This window comes from Sturnus vulgaris, chromosome 4 (assembly GCF_052056855.1).
Source record: "Sturnus vulgaris isolate bStuVul1 chromosome 4, bStuVul1.hap1, whole genome shotgun sequence".
In the NCBI taxonomy this organism is placed as follows: Eukaryota; Metazoa; Chordata; class Aves; order Passeriformes; family Sturnidae; genus Sturnus; species Sturnus vulgaris.
The window spans coordinates 70689974-70709434 of NC_142246.1; the positions used below are offsets into that span (position 1 = coordinate 70689974).

A 19461-nucleotide genomic window follows, 5' to 3' on the forward strand; every position below is an offset into this window, starting at 1 on the left:
TCTTTTTATGTTAAAAAAAAATACCTCTGTGTTATCCCCCAGCTCTCTGAGTCTTGTGCTGCTGAAGGACACAGCTTCTGGCTGGTGATGAATTGAGTTTTGGTATTATTCTTAGCATCCCACTAACACCTTGATTAAATACTTCTTTGTGTGTATGAGTAAACTTGGCATAGCAGCTTTGAACTGTGTGTATTTGCTGGAGAAGCAAGTGCTTCAAGGCAAACAGGAAATAATCTTCAGGTATTAAAAGTTCACAGAGGGTTTTGCTCTGGAGGCTCAGATGTGCCTTTGTGAGGGGAAGATATCAGTTCATTTGTGTATGTTCAGTTCCTTTTCTTCATTATCCCTAACCAAGGAAGGGGAATTCATTTCACTCCTATTGGATTGTGGCAGGCATATACTTCTGGTGATGACTTTGGCAAATGTTGAAACAGGGAGGGCTGGAAAGATTTTGTCCTTCTTCAAATACTCTGACATACCATGAAGAAATGTTGGTCAGGGTTGGATGGAACATAATACACCATGTAATGCTGAATGTTGCATATTTCAGGTTGGGTTTCTGTCTGCCTGCCAGGATCATGTTTTCTTCATTGTTACATTGAAACCAAAGAGATCAGAAATCAGTCTTTCAATGGAAGCCAATGTTTGTGTTTATTTATATAAGAAAATGAAATGAACTTACATTTCTACTGCTTAACTCTCGTCGCTTTTGCTGTGACAGTTGTTTTCAGTTAAACAAGCCTGCCTGAAAACTGGTGAAGGCAACAGAAAACCTGCTCTTGGCTGAATCCAGCTTCAGATCAGAGTTGTGGTGTTTAGGATTGAGGTATAAGAAGTCAAGCACATTAAGCTTGGTGTGTTTTGGTGGCTTTCTTACTTTTTCTTTTTTTTCTTCTTTCTTTGATACCTTGCCTACAAAATGTGCTTTCGGCATAGGAAGGCTCTTACACACAAGATATGAAGTCAAATTATGTCCATAGATTGATGATAAAATAAATCTTAATTAAATGAATTCTGTGTTTGCTGTCAAGGTGAATATAATATTATAAATCTAGTTCTGAACAATATAGTCTTTTTTTTCCTGTATTAAGACTACCTTCCCAGTCATTGTTCCTCAGATACTGTTAACATTGAAAACTGTTTGCTTTTTATTTTTGGGGGGTGAATCTTTGTTTAATTAATTTTTTCAGATATGCTTTTTTTTTTCTCATTTCTTAAACGATCTGGGCTTTTACACAAATCAGAAACTGGTGCACTATCTCAGCTGCAAGTCTATGTCCCAGAGTTTCAGTTTTGGTAAACTGTTCTTAAATGGCATAGACAGGTGTCTGGAGTAGTTATTAATATTGTTATAACTCTGTTAAAACTTCTTTCAGTCATCCTTTTCCATATTAAATGTTTGACTTTGTATAAATTTTAGTGACTTTTGGAGCAGGCCCATCTTTTGGTTTTGGTGATGAGAAGGACCTACTCCTGGAAGTAGCTGAGAGTGTTAACCTGCCATCTTCAGTTATGGGATATATTTAAGGTATTGCTAGGCTGAGGTGTTCATATTCCAGTCTGAACTTATTGTAGAAGATCACACACAGTTGGCTTAGGGAGATTTGGGTGTCATTCCAGAGAAAGAAAAGTTCAACCATGCTCCTGAAAGCTCCACAGAATGTTTGCAGGAGTGAGCTTCTTGTACCCCTGTGTTCCTGGCAGGGTCAGGTAATGTCATGCACCAGAAGGAGCTTCATTAGCATGGAAAACTTGCTGTATGTTTTGGCTGAAGGAAAATGTCACATGCTGTCTATGTCCCAGACTTCTTACTGAGTAAGTAAATCAGCAGAAATCAGCAGTTGCTGCCTCAAGTTTCTTTTGCTGGAGTTATTTTAATGCTTTCTCCAGCAATGTTAAAATGTGAGTTTCTATTCTGCAGTGAGCTCTATGATGGTCTGAACTCAGGATGCAGAAGTGTTGCATTTAGCTGTTTTATGCTACAACAATAAAGATCATATTTTCAGCTAATCAAAAAAGAAGCAGTGCAGAAACCAGTACTTTTCTCTACATGATTGTTTGATGAACATAGATTTTTCGATATAGAATGCTTAGAAAATGGTTTCCAGAAAGCAGGCAGAGTGTTTACTGCCTTCACCAAAAGTAGCCATCTGCTTACTTGCAGTGAAGTTTTGTTCTTCTTCTCTTGCCAGGTATGGCATTTGCAATACACTTGTGAGGATTTTGAAGTAGCATAAGTGACAAATATGGATGTATTTTGAAAATGTGGGGATCATTTCATTGCAGCATAAAAGGCTGGCAGATGGAGCAGTGCCTGTTGCTGGTGGGCATTGCCACAGCTTAGGGGTTATTTAGGCCTCTGTAGGGTTTCATGTGGGGAGCTTATAGAGGGGCACATCTTTTCCTGAAGTTCCTGAACTCTTCTGGTGCTCATTAATGTGGCATCGTTCAAATTGTCCTGATTGGCTTTGAGGTGGAGCCTCACCCTGTGTGGTGACAGCGAATGTCGCCTGTTTCATCTTACATTGGAGGCATTTGACTGAATTCCTTCAGTGACACCTTTTGTGTTGATTCTCAAGGTCATTCTTGAGCACCTCAGTTTGAGGCACATAATGTAGATATGTGTATGCATTTTAGGTGCTAGTTTTAAGTGCTAGGTTTGGGATCCACTGCCATCAGTTCATTCAGGAAACTTGCTATTCATACCACCAGAAAACGATTGGTTCATGTCACCAGCCTGTCCATGCTAAGTACGGTGTTTTTGCACTTTTTCTTGACTTTCCATGCTCACATCTGCGTATTCAATGCAGCATTAGTTCTTTATGAGGTGAAAAAAGCAGTAGAAAATGCAGAATGTTTTTAAGGGATTTATGGTATTCCTTTATCGATAGTTTCCTTATGTGTTAAAGCTCTGCTTCGTGTTTGGCATCTCTTTATGGGTTGGCACAGACTCTGAAAGCATAACTGAGATGACTGTGTATCACTGAAGCAAATATAAATTATTCTTATATAATTTAAGGATCAAGCAAATAAAGAAAAATTGATGGAAAGCTAGCTAGTGTAATGTATAGTTTTTATAATAGGACCTGGATTGCTTCTCATTGCAGCTCAAGATCTGATGGAAGCCTTAATAGGATCTACATGGTGGGCTCCTGTAACTTGTGCTTTGGTAGCTAAAGCACAAAGCCTCTGTGGGACTGGGTGGTTATATGACAGTATCACAGAATGGTTTGGGTTGGAAAGCACCTTATCCAGTTCCAGCCCCCTGCCAGGCACAGGGATGCCACTCATTAGATCAGGTTCCCAGGGCCCCATCCCATCTGGCCTTGAACACTCCCAGGGATGGGACATCCACAGCCTCTCTGGGAAACCATTGGTGCTTAGTGTCAGATGATATTGTTTCCAGATGCATTTCAATGTGTAGCTTTGACACTTTTCACTGTAGTTAATCCATGTATTGGAAAGTAAGAGCTTTTAAAGTTTGAATGTTGGCACCTTTTCATGATGTGTTCTTTTTCCTTCAGAAGAGCAGTAATGAATTTTGAAGATTCTTATTTGTTTGCAGAACTACAGTAATTATTTTTTTTCTTAATCTGAGAACAACATGCTGTCACCAGCTATTATTGTAATGGAATACAGTTTTTGTCTTTTTAATAATACTCTAAACGTTTAGGTAATTGAAACAGTCATACTGGAGAAATATGATATTGCATTCTATTAGAAACAAATATAGCAAGAATGTGAGCAATTTATATACAAAGCCACAAAGACAATCTAATTTTGATCTTACATAGCCAAATTCCCTAGCTCTTAGGAAATACCTGCCCTGGATACTTCTTTGTTGACAGATGGAAAATAAAACCCATTCATTATATAAATAAATCACATGGAATAATAGTGTGGCTGTATGACCTTTATGCATGGCTCTCTGTTGTCTGGATCAGTGGAGATTGAAGTGATCTATTATTTAAAATGAAACAAATAGGGGTTTTTGGCAGTGACAGATGTATTTTTACAGCAATATGTCTTCGTGTTTTGAGGAGGAAGAATGATTTAGTCAATAATAAGTTTTTATTTCTATTATCTTTCTTTTTTCAATGTAAGCTGGAATTCTGTCAGAATCGTAGAAATCATATGAATTACATAGATCTGTAATGGTTGCCAGAAGGTCTGGATACTGAGATGGATGGATCTTGGGTGCACAATTCTTTTTTTCAAGTGAATTTTTCGCTGAGTGGACAAAACCTGGACATATTTGTTATGTTAATTTTGCTTGGGGATTTTTTTTTTTTTTTGACTGTTTCAGGTTCGTGGGAGCAAAGGCGAGGTCCTTTACATCCTGGATGCCAGCAACCCTCGCCATTCCAACTGGCTGCGCTTTGTCCACGAGGCTCCATCCCAGCAGCAGAAGAACCTGGCAGCCATCCAGGTAGATTTGGTGGATTCCTACCATTTGCTTCCTTTTGCTGATTCACTAATTTGATCTCCTCTTTGGGGCCTTCATGTCTTGTAATAAAATTGCCAAGATCTGAGGAAAGTAGCAAACTGCTTTTCTTTTTCTGCCTTTCTTTTTAGAAGAGTGAGAACTCTTGTGCTGAAGGTAATAGCACAAATAAGAACGGTAGGATGAAAGACCAGAAAAGTCCTTGGAATCTGATGCTATTTCAAAGGTTTAAGGACTAATTATTTAGCAACCTGTATGTGTTTCATGCCAGACTTGGGTATGGGCATAGGTGTGTGTAGAGAAGAATCATACATTTACATTATTGTTCAATAAAATTAATAATATCGTATAATATACATAACATATTATATAATTGATTGTGAAAGTGTGACAGGTTTGAAAGGAAGTATGGTGCTGAAAATACATAAGTAGGAAAAAGAAGAATAAGCAATCTAATTATCTGATAGGATGATCATGTAGTGCCTGAGGGTAAATTAATAAAAAAGATAATTTTCTTGTCTTTGCTGTTGATTTGAATTTACCCACCTTATTTTTTTCATTTTTATAGTTGTCATTTGCAGCACTCTGTGGTAATGAGTTCCACCACTTTCATTATATTGAAATATGCTTCTGTTTTTCTTCTAGACACTACCTAATTTCACTTGATTTCCTAGTTGTGGTATAACAGTGAATAGTTACTTTATTTTTCTATGCCATCTTTAATTTTATGGAATTCTGTGTTTGTTATCCTTTCACTCTTATTTGACAGCTTGTCTCTCAGGCTGAAGATTCTTAGTCTGTTTAATTGCTCATTTTTGGAAGAGTTCTATGACTTTACAGGATACAACAGAGACAGGGATACCTTTCCAATTCCAGCTGTTCTTCTGGAGATTACTGAAGAAATCAGCTATCTGCTTTTTTTTTTTTTTAACACCTCAATTTCACAGTAAATTAATTTCCACTCCCACCTAAATAAGAATTACATGACTGTGAATTTTTTTTCTCAAAATGTCTACAGAATGTTGTTTCAGGCTAACTTAAGGTATTTGCTGAAGTAATCCAAATTGGCAAACAGTCAGGAAAAGCAGAATTATTTATCAGCATTTCTTAAAATTACTGTTCTGCTTTTTTATCATGAGATGACTTTTTCCCCAAAGGATGAACCTGCATGTCCCTGATAAAAGAATTACCGTTTATTTCGAGGCCAGACAAAAAAACTTTGGTTTTTCTGTCCCAAGAAAACAAAAGTTCACTTCTGATGAAATGTGTTGTCCTCCTTATGGTAGCAGATATGAAAGGCTCTCATTCAGTAGGTGTGATTAGCACCTCATCAGTGCACAGAAAATACAAAGTAAGGCTCACAAGAGAGAGCAGTGTGAACAATTAATGTTCACTATTATCTTTCCAGTAAATCACCTGAACTTCTGGGTAGAAGTTTTAATGGAATGTCCAGTGCATACCAGTGGGTTTCTTTGTAAGGAAAATGACAGAAACAAATAAAAATTTGCTGAATTATGTCATAGGGTTTTTTAGGACCTTATAGCCTACCCTAATACAGAATATTCAGATGGAAAAGTATTCTAGCCTTCATTGGTCGCCATTACTGAAAACTGCAGTATGGAGAGATGTCAGAATTGCTGTAGTAGTTTAGCCTTGTGTTCTGGTGAGTCTCGCATTTGTGTCTGAGGTTTTCTGCCTTGCCATGCAATGTAACACCATAGGAGCAGATCAGGAGAGAAAGCTGAGGCTTCTGGGTGCTGTGTGTGTGATTCAGGTGCTGTATTTCAGATGAAGTACAATCTGAATTCTGGGCTGTGTGAGGGGTGTGTGTGAAATCATCTCCACGCATTTCCTGGATTGCAGTTTCTGCCCTCAGGCATTTCCTGTATTGGTTTTAGCTGTGCCAGACTTGACATCCTGGAGCTGCAGGGATAGTCTGGGAAAGGCAGTGTGCTTGTTTGGAGAGGTAGCCAGGGAGAACTGGCAGAACAGGTAGGCTGAAGTGCTCGTTTGCTGCCAGGGAATCAGATCCAGAGGCAAAGTGGGTAAGGATTAGGAAGGCTGAGTTGGAGCCAGCTTGAAGGATGGATAAGCCCTCCAGTTTCTAGATAGCACATGACTCTGCTGCTTCCTCCTCCCGTGTTTTAAACTTTAAGGAGTGATAACATAAGTGTTTTATGCTTTTGGATGAGTGTGATGGACTGCAGTTATGGAGGTGTGTAACTGTATGGAAAAGCCAAGAGTCAGCATGGAAGAGGTACCTACAGTGGACCAAAAAGGAGATAGCAAGGACTGCTGCAACTGGAAATCTGTGTTTGCTGATCAGCTCTGTGTGGCTTATGGTGTAAAAGACGACAGTGAAGGCAGCAGTGAGAAAAACATAATTGAATAATAAACCAGGAATGACATGAAGGGAGGTTGTACCACCATGATGAGCAAGCACTCCCAAGGACCATTGGGGTCTGCTGCAGACGAGTGTTAGGAAAACAGGCAGCATGGTCTAAGCACATGGGCAGGTGGAATGGCTGCAGATGTGTTCTTAGGAACAGAAGGGTTATTAAAATAATTTAAAAGACTTTTTACTACGTTTACTGTGTCTGCATGCACGTAGGTGAATGTGATTCATGCAGGTGCTGGTGGAGGGAGAGATGCAAATTCTTTTGTGGTTTCTGGAGAGCTTCCATTGCTTTCACTCAAAATGCTGCCTTGAGGAGCTACTACAGCAAGTGGGTATATATTATTTAATTAGTGCTCTGAATACCTGGCTATTAGCATTTGTTTGGATGGAAAAGCCAAACAAATTAACCTTGGAGGAGAAATGAGTTTAGATTGGGCTGGCACCAAAGCTGATTTCTTTCCAATGCAAGTGTAACCCAGAGTACTCAAACATTCACAGCTCCTAGTACTTAGGACTTTATTTTTGCCTGGGATACATGACTTTTTCTTTTTTTCTTTTAAATTTTCAAAATCCTTAATTTTGAAATTTTTTTCATTCTTGTTTTTGGTAATCCAGGTAATAGAGATGTGCTTCCCTTCATGAGGTTGTCTTGCTTTCAGAAGAAGGCTGTCCTAAACAGTGATATACTGGAGATTTACCCCAGTGGTTTTATCCTCTCTGTGTGGAGACTGAGTGTAGAAAGACCTTTTACTTTTCCTCATCTCAAAAGGATTTTTTTTAACTTTAGACGATACTAAATTAAAGGTTTCTGCAACTTGACAGAGACATATGAAACCCAACAACTTGGAGATGTGTAGAGGTTAGGTTGGTGTGCTGATAGATATCTGGACTACAGAATAGATCCTGAGGAAAAAAAAGCATAATTTTTTGTTTTCCAATGCTGCTGTTGAGATAAGGACAGAAAAGTGGTGCATCCTTGGAAGTAGCAGCTCTTTCAAGTCTGCTGAATTAAGTAGGTTTCACTCCTGTGTGACAGTATCTTGTGTAAAATATAACAGACCTTCTGCAGCTCGGAGAATGCTACATCCCTGTTGACAGTTTAAATTAATCTTAGTGTATTACAAAAGTTAAAAATCACTATCTTGTCCATACTCAAGGAAGCTTGTTACAAAATATATGGCTAGGTGCAGGGCAAAGAAGCTTCAGTTAACTTTTCTGGGTGTTAATCAGATAAGCTTTAAGATTTATGATGGAACTTGGGAGTCTTCATTGCATAAAGATGAGTCTCCTTCAGTGCTTTGGGCAGTACCTAAAGCAGTTGGTTCACATATGGAAAGAAAAAAATCTCTCTCTGTGTTACAGAATATCAGTTTAGGGGGCAGATGTACAGATTGCTCCTCACACCCCATAGTGCTAGCCTTGGTAATTTTAATTAAGTGTTGTCAAAGCCCAAAGTTGTTAGCTTGTGCAGCTATCTGGAAGCTTGTCCAGACATTATCAAGAAGCTTTTGGAGTCTATGCTTATGTAGTTTGTGCAGAATGGGGGTTGCATCCTTTGGCTTTTTGTGGATCTACACTGATTTAAACCAGCACAAGGTTTAAATGCATTTTCCAGATGTGCCTGCTAATTTGATAGTGAAGATAACTGACCAGGGGTGAAAGCCTGTTGGAGGAGGCTGGGAATCTTAAGGAGAGAGATAAAGAGAAAATAACACTAAGTTAACATGCTGCTGAAAGCTGTGTTAGAATTCCTGCAGTCAGCTGGGGAGAGAGATAAAGCTGCATTGCTTATCAAAATGTTGCTGTTTTTCTAATCCTCAAATATTTCATTTTCAAACCCTGAAGTTCTTATCAAGTAGAGTGTGGCAGGAGAGGACTTGAATGCCACCACCACCTTGGTCTAAGCTACAGGGAAAAGCCTCACAGGTGAGGGAGGGGAATATTCCCAAAACAGCAGAATATAAAGACACCCTGTCCATGCAGCCACACTGGGAAAGAAACCTTAGCAAGGCTGTTGTAGCATTTTGCTCCCTCAGGAATGGAGCTAACCCCTCCATGGTTGAGGAATCATATCAGTTTAGGCTCTCATACTTGTCTGGATTTTTGTTTTTCTGACATAGTTATTTATTGCCTTTACTTCCTGTTTGCAACAGGAAGGGGAAAATATTTTCTATCTAGCTGTGGAAGATATTGAAACAGACACAGAACTTCTGATTGGGTACTTGGACAGTGACATGGAAGAAGAGGAGGAGGAAGAGGAAGAAGTAACTGTTATCCAGGAAGATGAAGACAGTGGCAGCAATAAAGAAGTGCAACCAGCTGGTGAAAAAATTGCAGGTGAGCAATATGTAAAATACAGGGTAATTTGAGAGCTTAATAGTGGTAATGAAGAAAGAGAACACTAACTCTTAGGACTAAGTTATAGGACTGGGGAACTGGAAGGTCCATGGGGGTTTAATCTGAGTTCTTGCATTATTTGTATCTCTTTATTTGGGTTTGAGTTGAGCTTCTTTGCCTTATAAGGAGCAGCCAGTCTTGTGAATTACTGAGTGAATGAGTGAGGCTGGATTCCTAAACTAGTAACCATTAATTTTTGAACTAAAGACAGGGTTTGTTTCACCTGACACACAGGCTTATGAAGGCTGAGCTTTTGCTCTAAGAAGGGTAGTTTCCTTCTTAGGTGAGAGAGAAATAAACCTTCCCATAAAGCTATTGAGCCAATCCTAAGGTAAGATGTCGAGGAAAAGGAAGGTGAGCTGAGCTGTCTGGGGAATTCTCAACATCTTTATCAAAGATGAAGATGAATTTATGAACGACTGATTGCACTGAGGTTCTAATTGAGTTGAATGATTAATTTGGGCCAACAGTCTAAGTCACACCCATCTTAATGCTGACAGTAATCCATTTAAGATAGGCTGTCTGTAATCCCTTCAGAGACATTGTATTTTTGTGAGTTTCATGCCACCATTTTGCATAATCTGTTTCTGGCAGAGAGTCTCTTAAAATGTAACAAAAAACCCTGGGACCTTCTCTTTTACATTGGTTTTGCTTCCAATCATGCAGATCCCCTCACCTGTAAACAGGACCATGCATGCCCAAACTGTGAATCCAGCTTTGCCAGCCAGGAGATCCTAGCTGAGCATCTGCAGACTTTGCACCAAAAACCCAGTGAGGAAAAGGAATTTAAGTGCCGAAATTGTGGAAAGAAATTCCCTGTTAAACAAGCTCTACAAAGACAGTGAGTACAAATAAGGGTGTTTTTTCAGAGATCATTGAAATCAATTTCATTCAATCTTTTATTTCTCTTGACCTAATCACAAGCTGAACTTTAATTTTTATGCATCTGTATTTATACCCTTACCCATTACTCTAATCTTTTAATGTCTTAATTTCTCATATTTGTTGTAGAATTCAATGGGAATTGCAAAAATACTGAAAATTTTTTATGTGTTAAAGTCATACACTGCAGACCAGATCATAGCAGCAGTTTGGTGCAGCATTACTGGTCTCCATCAGTGGAATATTGAATAGTTTAGGAGGTGTAATTTTCAAGCTGTGGATGCTGCTACAGAATTAAAGCAAGATTAAGGAAAACCGGTGCTTCATATTCGCTTAATTAAATATTTGGGTGATGGAAAAAAAAAATAGAAGTGTCAAAGATGTGACATTTAAGAATAGTCTTTATTGTCCTTGAGAGTGTAAATATGCAGTTTTGTCACTAAACTCGTGTATCTTAGAATTATGCTTCTGCACAGAAACATAACTGGTTTTCTTTTGTTGTTTTTCTATGTATTTTCTTGCAATTAGATAGCTATATTTATTCTACATTTAATTTCAGATTGTTAACCTACTTTTTGTAAAGCTGTATCTAGTTTATAGCTACCACAAGCCTGTGTAAGTTGTAGAATGTTGTCCTTACTTTGTTTTTTTCCTTTATTTGTCTCTTAGTGTCCTTCAGTGCACAGAGAATATCAGCCCAGGAGACTCCTCAAGAAGTTTCCAATGCTCTGTTTGCAATACTGCCTTCAGCTCAGAATCGAGGTTTTGTGTCCGACTTACAGGACTGCTGTCATGTCCTTGCTGGCCTCCCTTTGCATGTTAGCTTTCCAAAAGCTTGCTAGTGTTTGGGAATCCTAACAGGGCAAGGACTCAAATGCTTTCCTTCCTCTCTGCTGTAAGTAATGCATGAGGTGGCCTTGGAACTCTGCAGTGCAGCATGTGTTCAGCTCTGAGTTCTTGCTACGGCTCTGGTTGCTGGAGACACTGCCTGATGTGGGTTTTTTTTCCTCTCTTTGTTATCCCATGTAGTTATGAGCAGCACAAGGAGGCGTGCAGAGGGGATGCCAGGTTCATATGCAAGGCAGATAGCTGTGGGAAGAAATTCAAGAGCAAAGATGCCCTGAAAAAACACAAAGAAAATGTTCACAGTGGTAAGAAGGCATTTAATGTTTCTTCAGAAAAAAACCCCTCTGCCATGTTTCTAGCCTTAAATTTGCAAATCAGAGTAAACACCCTGTTTGCTTACTTTTATAATGGTTCATTTGTATCAAATAGAAAATTAAGAAGTAACTTAATTGCAAGAGTTACTATTTCTCCTCCCCAGGGAGAAATTACTATAGGCCACATGAATCATTAGTCCCCTGCAGAAAATGTAATAGGAATCTTGAGAAGCTTAAACTAGGCAAAGAGTAGAGGAAGCAAAATGTTTCAGTAGTGAGGGAAATCAACCACTGGTACAAACTGCTACAGGAAATGGTGAGTTCTTGATTTTTTGGTGTTTTCAGGACACAGTAGGATGTCTTTTCTTTGCCTAATCAAACAATTAAGCTTGATGAGGATTGCATAAAATCCTGTAGCTTGTGTTGTGCAGGAAGCCAGAACAGACCATCCACTGGTCCTCTTAGGCCCTAGTGTTTGGGAATTTGTGTGTTGTGAATAGTCTTCACTCAAACTTCACTCTTGTCTCATGAAGGGGCAAAACAGTGCTCTCAGTTCTGGCATTCTGCACTCTGTGTGTCTCCTCTCCATGTCAAAGAAATATCATTGTGTGGGGACAGCAGAATTCCAGAGTACACAGAAAACAGTCTTCAGTTGATGGTGACAGCACTGAGATGCTTTTTAAGATTTTCAGTCTCTTTCTGCTGTCAAAATCTATCAGTGTAGAGAAACCTTTCTGTCATCATTCTTATAAAATATTATCTCCTTTTCTTGGTATCAGTAATAATTTTTTTCATCCGTGAGCACTGTTATGTCTAGGCTTAGCTTTTGTCAGTTATGTAGTGGTATATGAATTCCACATTGAAGGACTAAGAGTATTCCTGTATTATGTGTCATTTTATGTATATAAATACTGGTCATGAATTTATAAGTTTTTACTTTTATAATGTTTCTGCTGTTCAGTGTAGTATGGATGTGTTTTACTTAAGCTAGGAACTGTCTTGCATGGGCATCTTAAATTATAAACAAAAAATTAGGTTTGTGGTGGGTTTGTCTTGTAATAAAATAGCTTTGTGGGGTACTAAAATGAATCTCTAAAGGTAAGTAATAGATAAACTCAATTAAGTGGTCTATGACTTTTTAAAGCAGCTGTGAAAAGGGAAGGACAATGTCTGGTAGCTGACTTTCAGTTTGTTTTTTAATTTGCATTTTAGACTAGATTTGAATTCATGATCTAGTGCTAATACCGTTTCCCTTTTTGTTCAATTAAAGACCATTAATGATATTTTTATAGTAGGATACTTAATGCTTTCTAAATAAACAAAAATGGGGGATAGTTTTAAGTTTGAGATCTTTTTTGTCACTGCTACACTAACTCCTCTATTGATTTCTGGATGAAATGAACTGTTCAGTTGCCAAGTGAGCTGTTCTCAGTTGTGAATTGTGCTCTCCATGTGGGATTGGTGGTGTATGATAACATCTATTTGAAAGGTTTTTTTTCTTTATTGTTCTGCTTTTCTTAATTTACATTCCACCAGTGACTGGTTTGTTGGACACCCACAGAGAAGTCCTGATACAGAGCACTTTGAAGATGGGATACAAATGTAAAAATCTTATGTCAGTCAAATGATCTGTGAAAAGTCACAGGCTCAGTGGAAATATTTAGGTTCTTTCTTAGCACTTCCTCTTTAAGCTGTTGGTGGTATTTTGTTTCTGTTTCAGGAAATTCTAGGAAGAAGCTGATGTGTTCAGTGTGCAATAAGAAATGTTCCTCAGCAGCAAATCTCCAGGAGCATCGAAAGGTCAGTGAGATGAAGGCTGACTCCCAGCAGGCACTGACTTCCCTGACATGTGAGGCTGTGCTGCCCACGTCACTTGAAAGCTGCTGTAATGGAATGCAAGCCTTGGGCTCATCTCTTTCATGGTTACAAAGCCAACCTGGTTTAGTGTGGGTATTTCTTTTTGTAGTCACACTTGCTCAAGCCAGGTATCTCCCTAAAGTTTTCATGCATCTCTTAGCAAATGTTAATATGTTTGTGTACTCCAGCATTAAGTCAGAGCTGCCTGCTGTTCTTCAGCATTCTTAACCACTGTGTTATGTAATCATAGCATACATACAGCCCATAAAATAGATTTGTAAGCCTTCAGTTTTTGTACAAAACACAGCAATCTTCTTACAGCTTTTTGAGATACCACTTAGAGGAGTTACTTCTATTGTAGCTATGCAGTAGTAAAAAAAAAAATTCTTCCTCAAATCCAAAATTTTAATATCTGTTTATGCACATAATCTTTTATAACCAGAACAGGAGGGGTTAACAGCTGGAAAAGCATCTATTGGAAATAAGGGTGTTCATGTAGAAATACAGATGGACCATGAATATGAGATTCTGAATCCATTATACCCAAAGGAAGTCCCTGCAAGATTAATTTGATAAATCACTAAAACCCAGGAGAATCTGTTTTTGCAAAAAGCTGCATTGTACTCTTTATCAGATTAACTGTAAGTCTTTAATAATGCCCTGGTTATAACCTGAATCCATTGAGGATAAAAATGATATCAATTAAAATATGTTGTTGCAAATGAAATGGTGGGGCCCCTCCTTTTTAATTTGTTTTTCTCCTTGCTTGTGTTAGTATGCCCTGCACTTCTTGTCTAATAGTGCTGTATTTTTTTATCATTGCCACATGTTATTGCAAGTTTTACACATTGGCACAGGTTTTGCAAATATCCTGGTTAGTGTGTCCATTTTATTAAATGTTTTTTCTGTTTCAGTACTTGTAATTCTGGGCAGACATTGTGACACACAAGTTTCTCAAATATATATAATCATGTCAATTGAACACTTGCCTTAAGAATCACCGTGAAGATTTTGTGCATAAAACTTCCTTTGCTCTTCTTAGTTGGCTTTTCTCTTAAAATATCAAGAAAATGAGTGTTCCACAGATTTACACACTTAGATAGTGAAGATTGCACATAGTAGTACTCACACCATTTGTTTGCTTGAATCAATTTCCTTTTGTAGCCAGTGGGGCAAGATGGTCAGCATTGCCAAAAACAGGCAACCCTTGAGTCTTTCTGAACTTTTCAACTTTGTAGAGCTGGACTTCCTGCAAAATTAGTGTGAGTAGAGTCACACTTAAAAATCCTCTATGATTCCCAACCCCTGACACCCTTTTTTTAACTTGCCAGTTTTTCAAGCATCTCTTCTGAGATAATTTCTAAACTTTTTGTTTAACACTGAACAAGGTTTTGTTCTACTGGGCAATCTTTATTTTTTATTTATCAGAAGTTGCTCTCAACTGCCTCCTGTTTTTCCAGGATTTAGTCCTAAATGCTCTAGTGTGCTGTGATGTTGAAAATATTGCATTTGTAGTTTGAGATAAAGCTTTTATGAGAAACAATCCTGCAAGAGTGTGATAGTACTTGTTTTCTAAAATTCTGACAGAAGCTATGAAGTGGTTTCTGTGTTATTTTTACATGTGTCTTGACTAGAAGAAAAGGTCCTGGCAAGTTAGCCTGCATTTGGTTTTTTAGTGCTTTCCTAAAAATGATATTTTAAATGGATCTGTAGTTAGAAACAAAGGTTATAAAAACTTGCAGTATAGTTGCAATGATGATTTTTTGTTGGCAGTTATGGATTTTTACTGTTTGGGAGATGATGTTTTTCAGCAAGAGACAAGCAAGGGGGAAATCACAGAATATTCTTGAGTATTAGTATAGCTATTGGCTGATCAGTAGCTACATTCTATTAGAGAATTTTTGTTTGTGCAAGAGGTATGGTCTTGTTTTAGACACACATTTAATTATTATGAAATATTTTGCAGGTCCATGAGATCTTTGAGTGTCAAGAATGTGACAAGAAATTCATTTCAGCGAACCAGCTGAAACGCCATATGATAACTCATTCAGGTAATGTACAGCAGTGACACAGAGCTGCCTGTGTGTGTGTGGATATGGATTTCATGCATGTGGAGTTTTACCTGAATTAATTCCTTATGGAAGGCACAATGAAATCTGTGTTGTCCTGAACTGGCCGAGCCAATCTCGTGTTCCAAGGCAGCCTTTCCAAGCCTTCCAAAATTCCAAGTGAAGTGGTGTAGTCTTCTTCCTCCTGCTGCTTTGTCCAGCTGTTTTGTTGTACTAGCTGGAGTAGCTGAGGTCAGTGAGCTGGGGTGGGGCAAAAGGTTGCTACGTGGCTTAGAGAGGAGGTGAAAAACCAGTGACAGAGGTTTTGTGCTGAGGGAGCTGGGTGTGCTGTCAGTGATCTGTGCTACACGCTGTGTTTTCCTGTTTATCTGTGGGTGTGTTAGTGGGCTCCTGGGCCACCCCACCCACGGACCACCCACGAGGGTTCCTTTGTGCCAGCAGCAGGCCACTGTGAGCAGGGAGTGTCCCATGTCTAGGTTTGGCAGTGTGGCACAGGTTGGTTCTGCCAGGAATTCTGGTCACTGCAAATCCGGCATTTTCTGTGTCCCTCACCAGTGATTAGAAACATCAAGCAACACAATGGAAACACAAACATTTTTCTGTCAAATGCATTAGCATTTAAACAAATGCAGGTTTTTACAGCTGCACAAGCTTAGAGTTTTCTTGGTACCAGTCCACAGCAAAAGCTCATTTCTTGTAACATAATCTGTATCTCAGAGGCTCCTGGCTTTCTTTTGACACTTTTGGATGAGCATTAGTGCAGTTGAGTTGCAGTCACCAGTTGAAGCATAAAGGCTTTTTGCATAGGGACTTTTGGGTTTGGAAGCTAATATGTATATTGTTAATTAAGTTTTAAAACATTTAAACTGTCATGCCCTCTTTCACATTTATAATCTGGAAACACAGTTTTCCTCTTTGAAGTCATTCTCTTTTGATTTAAGCTAATTAATCAGGGTTTAGTTTTAGCAATGAGTATTGCAAAGAATGTGCCAATTTCTTGAGATGCACCATGGCTCATCTTTTGTGAAGTGACTTAACTGTCTAACATAAAGGGCATTAGGTGTCTTTCTAATTGGTTTAATCTTAATTGGGTTGACTTAATTGCAGAAATCTCTCTGAGGAGATGACTGTCTCTGCCTTTCATCTTCTCCCCCTGTATAAACAGGAGATTAAATGTCCCCCACTCATTTTCTGCAGAAAAACGCCCCTACACCTGCGAGGTTTGCAATAAGTCCTTCAAACGACTTGATCAAGTGACTGCACACAAAATAATACACAGTGAAGATAAACCTTATAAATGCAAGCTTTGTGGAAAGGGATTTGCCCACAGAAATGTTTACAAGAATCACAAGAAGGTAAAGCACTCTGCTGTTGTTGTTTACAGGTCTGCCAGCCTCAGATTTGCAGATTTTTTTTTTTTCTTTTAAGTGGTTCATCGTTAAGCTCTGCCATGCTTATGAACATGGGATTAAAGTATTGGAGAATGTAGTTTTTAGTGTTCTTTGTTATATCCAAAATCTCAAAAGGCTGAATCAATTCTAGTAAACAAAAAAGTTAAATAAGCAGAAGTAAAGCACAGTTGCTTGGTTAAAAGCATCAAATAAATCCCATTTTGACTTTTTTTTTTCTTTATTTTGGTTGTGGGTGTTTTTTTGTTTTTTTTAAGCACTAGGTTACCAAGTTAATGTTACTGATCTAAAAATGTCTTCAAATACTTTTTTTAAATAGTGCAATTGAATAAAACTATGTGTAGTCCTCTTGCAGTCATTGTTGGACTTAGCAGCAGATGCTTTCAAAGTACACTAAATTTGAACTTGGTGCAGTGTTCACATATTAAAGCAACATCAGAAGAAACATTACCTGAAAAATAGACTCACAAAGGGATGTTCTGCCTGTGTTCATTGAAGTTCAAATCTGCTTGGCCTAATTTCTGTGATGCCTGTCATTAGTTTTAACCTGGGCTTACATTTCTAATGGCAAGGCTCTATCCAGGACTGCTGTTTCAGAATTACAAGACTGTGAAAAAAAATAAAAAGAAAAAAAACCCCCAACCCTGATATAGTCATACCTCCAAGTCTTTTGCAGTGTGGCTCATGTTATATTCCATCTGGGAATTTGGCACAGGATCTTTGCACCATCTCTTGCACTTGCAGCCATAAATCATGTAAGAGCAATAATAATGCCTCTCACAGGGTGAAATGGTGATGACTGTCTAAAACAAGAAAGCATGCAGCAGCCTGCTGAAGGACAAGATGAGCTCCCATACATTATATTTTATGTTCTAGACTTCAAGAAAATGGGACAGAACTTTGCAGGTTGGACATATTCTAAAAAAAAGATATAAAATATTATCTAGAAAGATAGCTCTATATTTGAAATGAATACTTTTTACATGTTTCCTCATGTTAGCTTTCCATTGAGGACTGGTAGGGAGTTTGGGTTAAAAATGGACTTGAGGATTAAGTATGAAGGAGTAAACACTTTGACCCAATTCTGTGTTTAAAGCAGAAGCAGCACCAACATAAGAAAGGATTAGAGGCTCCACTTAAAGGGAAAAATATTAAAATTTAGACAGTTTTAGTGGGTACCAAATTTTGACAGAATTCCTTAAAGCATGTTGGAATGCTGGTTTCCTGGACCTGTTTGCACCTAGTACTGGCTGTAAATCAACTCTGCTCTGTATTGAGAGAAACTCGTTCCTGTGTTTGCATAAAGATTACCCAAACAGCTGTGACTGTTCACCCATCCACATGTAGGTCTCTAAATTCACTTGCTGAGTGAGGAGATGAGCAGGAGAGATAGGAGACTGACATGGATGGCCTGAGTTGCTGTTTTAGACACACCTCTCTCCACTGAACAAACCAACAGGAGGAGAGGAGCAGACAGCAGAGGGGAGTCTGGATGTGTGTGCACAAAACCCAGTTGTACCATACAGCTCAAGGATGTGGTGGTTTGGGAGGGCCAAAATAGTTTTGAGTGCCTTGATTTTGGGAAGGCTGTGCCTAGGGAAAGAGGCCAGTGCTTCCTCTTGCTTGTTCACAGGAATGCTGATGCAGGAACAGTGTAAAGGGAAAACTTTCTTGTGTAGTATACATCTATGTATTTCTTCAGCTTGGGTTTTTAATGGTTTTTCAATGTGTGTTTGCTGTAAGATGTCTTCCTAGGTTTATTTTCTTTTGGAGGAAGAGAACTGAACTCTAAATAATTTCAAGGTGCTTTTCTGAGTTTCAGGATTAGGTTACTGGGCTAGTAGAGGGGAGCATAGATACCTGCAGTAGGAATGATGGGTATAGGAGTTAGAAACACTTAAATCAACAGCATTTAACAGAAAACCTAGCTTTAATTTTGATAGCAACCTGCCTAAAAAAACTTCGGATTTTACAGGAGGCTTACATTCTTTTTATATGTAAGAGAGTACAGACACATTTTGTGCCTTTGAATTCTTGATTTGTGTTTTAGATGGAAACTCAGTGCTGTTGTTTCTGTAATTCCTGTGGGGGGTGGGTTTTAACCTGATTTCTTGTTGGAAGTCTCAGAATAAAAATGTCTCCCACAACATGTGTTTTTAAACATCTTTCAGATGTGAGTGTCTGTTGGGTCATTTCAAAAGTGCAGGAGGAGATTAGTTCCTCACATTTGACAGGATTTCACTTAGGAGATACAGTGGAGTTGCCAAGAGCCTATTTGCTGTGTTCAGTGGAGCACTGGGATGTGAACCCTAACTTAGCACTTGTTATGCTCTTAGAGCTGCACGTCTGAGCTGTGGCACCTCTGTGATCTGCTGCTCCTGCAAACAGGTGCTGCACTGCTCTGCATGGGTGCATGTGCAAGCTGGCTTTGCCCCTTGCTTGGAGATGTCAAGGCTGGGAAGTGTTTTGGGATATGGAATCAGCTCTGATGTCCTCTGTGAGAGCTCAGGCTGTGACTTAAATGATCATATGAGTACAATTCCATTTCTGTGGCAAGGCAAGGGAGCAGTATCTGAAATGAAGAGGTAAAAAGGGATTGTGCTACAGATAAAAGCAGTCACCTTTCATGCAGGTTAGACTAGGAAGAGGATGCATGCTCTGACCCTTGTAATGCAGATCACCTCCATACAGGAGATGTTTCTGCTCCATCTGCTCCTTTGTTACTTGTACAAGAGGATGGGTTCAGAGAACAAAATGTGAGGACATGACAGCAGAAATAGGTCATCAGACGCAGGATTTTGAAGGGTTTATGGCTAATCCAGGGTTGTTTGGTCCTGGGGAGCAT

The 19461-nt window shown here is 38.8% G+C and overlaps 1 protein-coding gene across 3 annotated transcripts in view; it reads left to right on the top strand.

The window, feature by feature from the left end:
• Positions 1–19461, top strand: part of PRDM5 (PR/SET domain 5) — a 55074-nt gene that overhangs the window by 7065 nt on the left and 28548 nt on the right. For 2 of the 3 annotated variants that reach the window (XM_088164222.1, XM_014886653.2), the window contains exons 3-10: positions 4307–4429; positions 8996–9179; positions 9906–10080; positions 10791–10883; positions 11151–11272; positions 13002–13081; positions 15105–15189; positions 16405–16562. In XM_088164222.1, coding sequence (XP_088020348.1) covers positions 4307–4429; positions 8996–9179; positions 9906–10080; positions 10791–10883; positions 11151–11272; positions 13002–13081; positions 15105–15189; positions 16405–16562 — 1020 coding nt within the window. The remainder of the gene's footprint in view (positions 1–4306; positions 4430–8995; positions 9180–9905; positions 10081–10790; positions 10884–11150; positions 11273–13001; positions 13082–15104; positions 15190–16404; positions 16563–19461) is intronic. The other variant, XM_088164221.1, reaches the window with a different exon arrangement.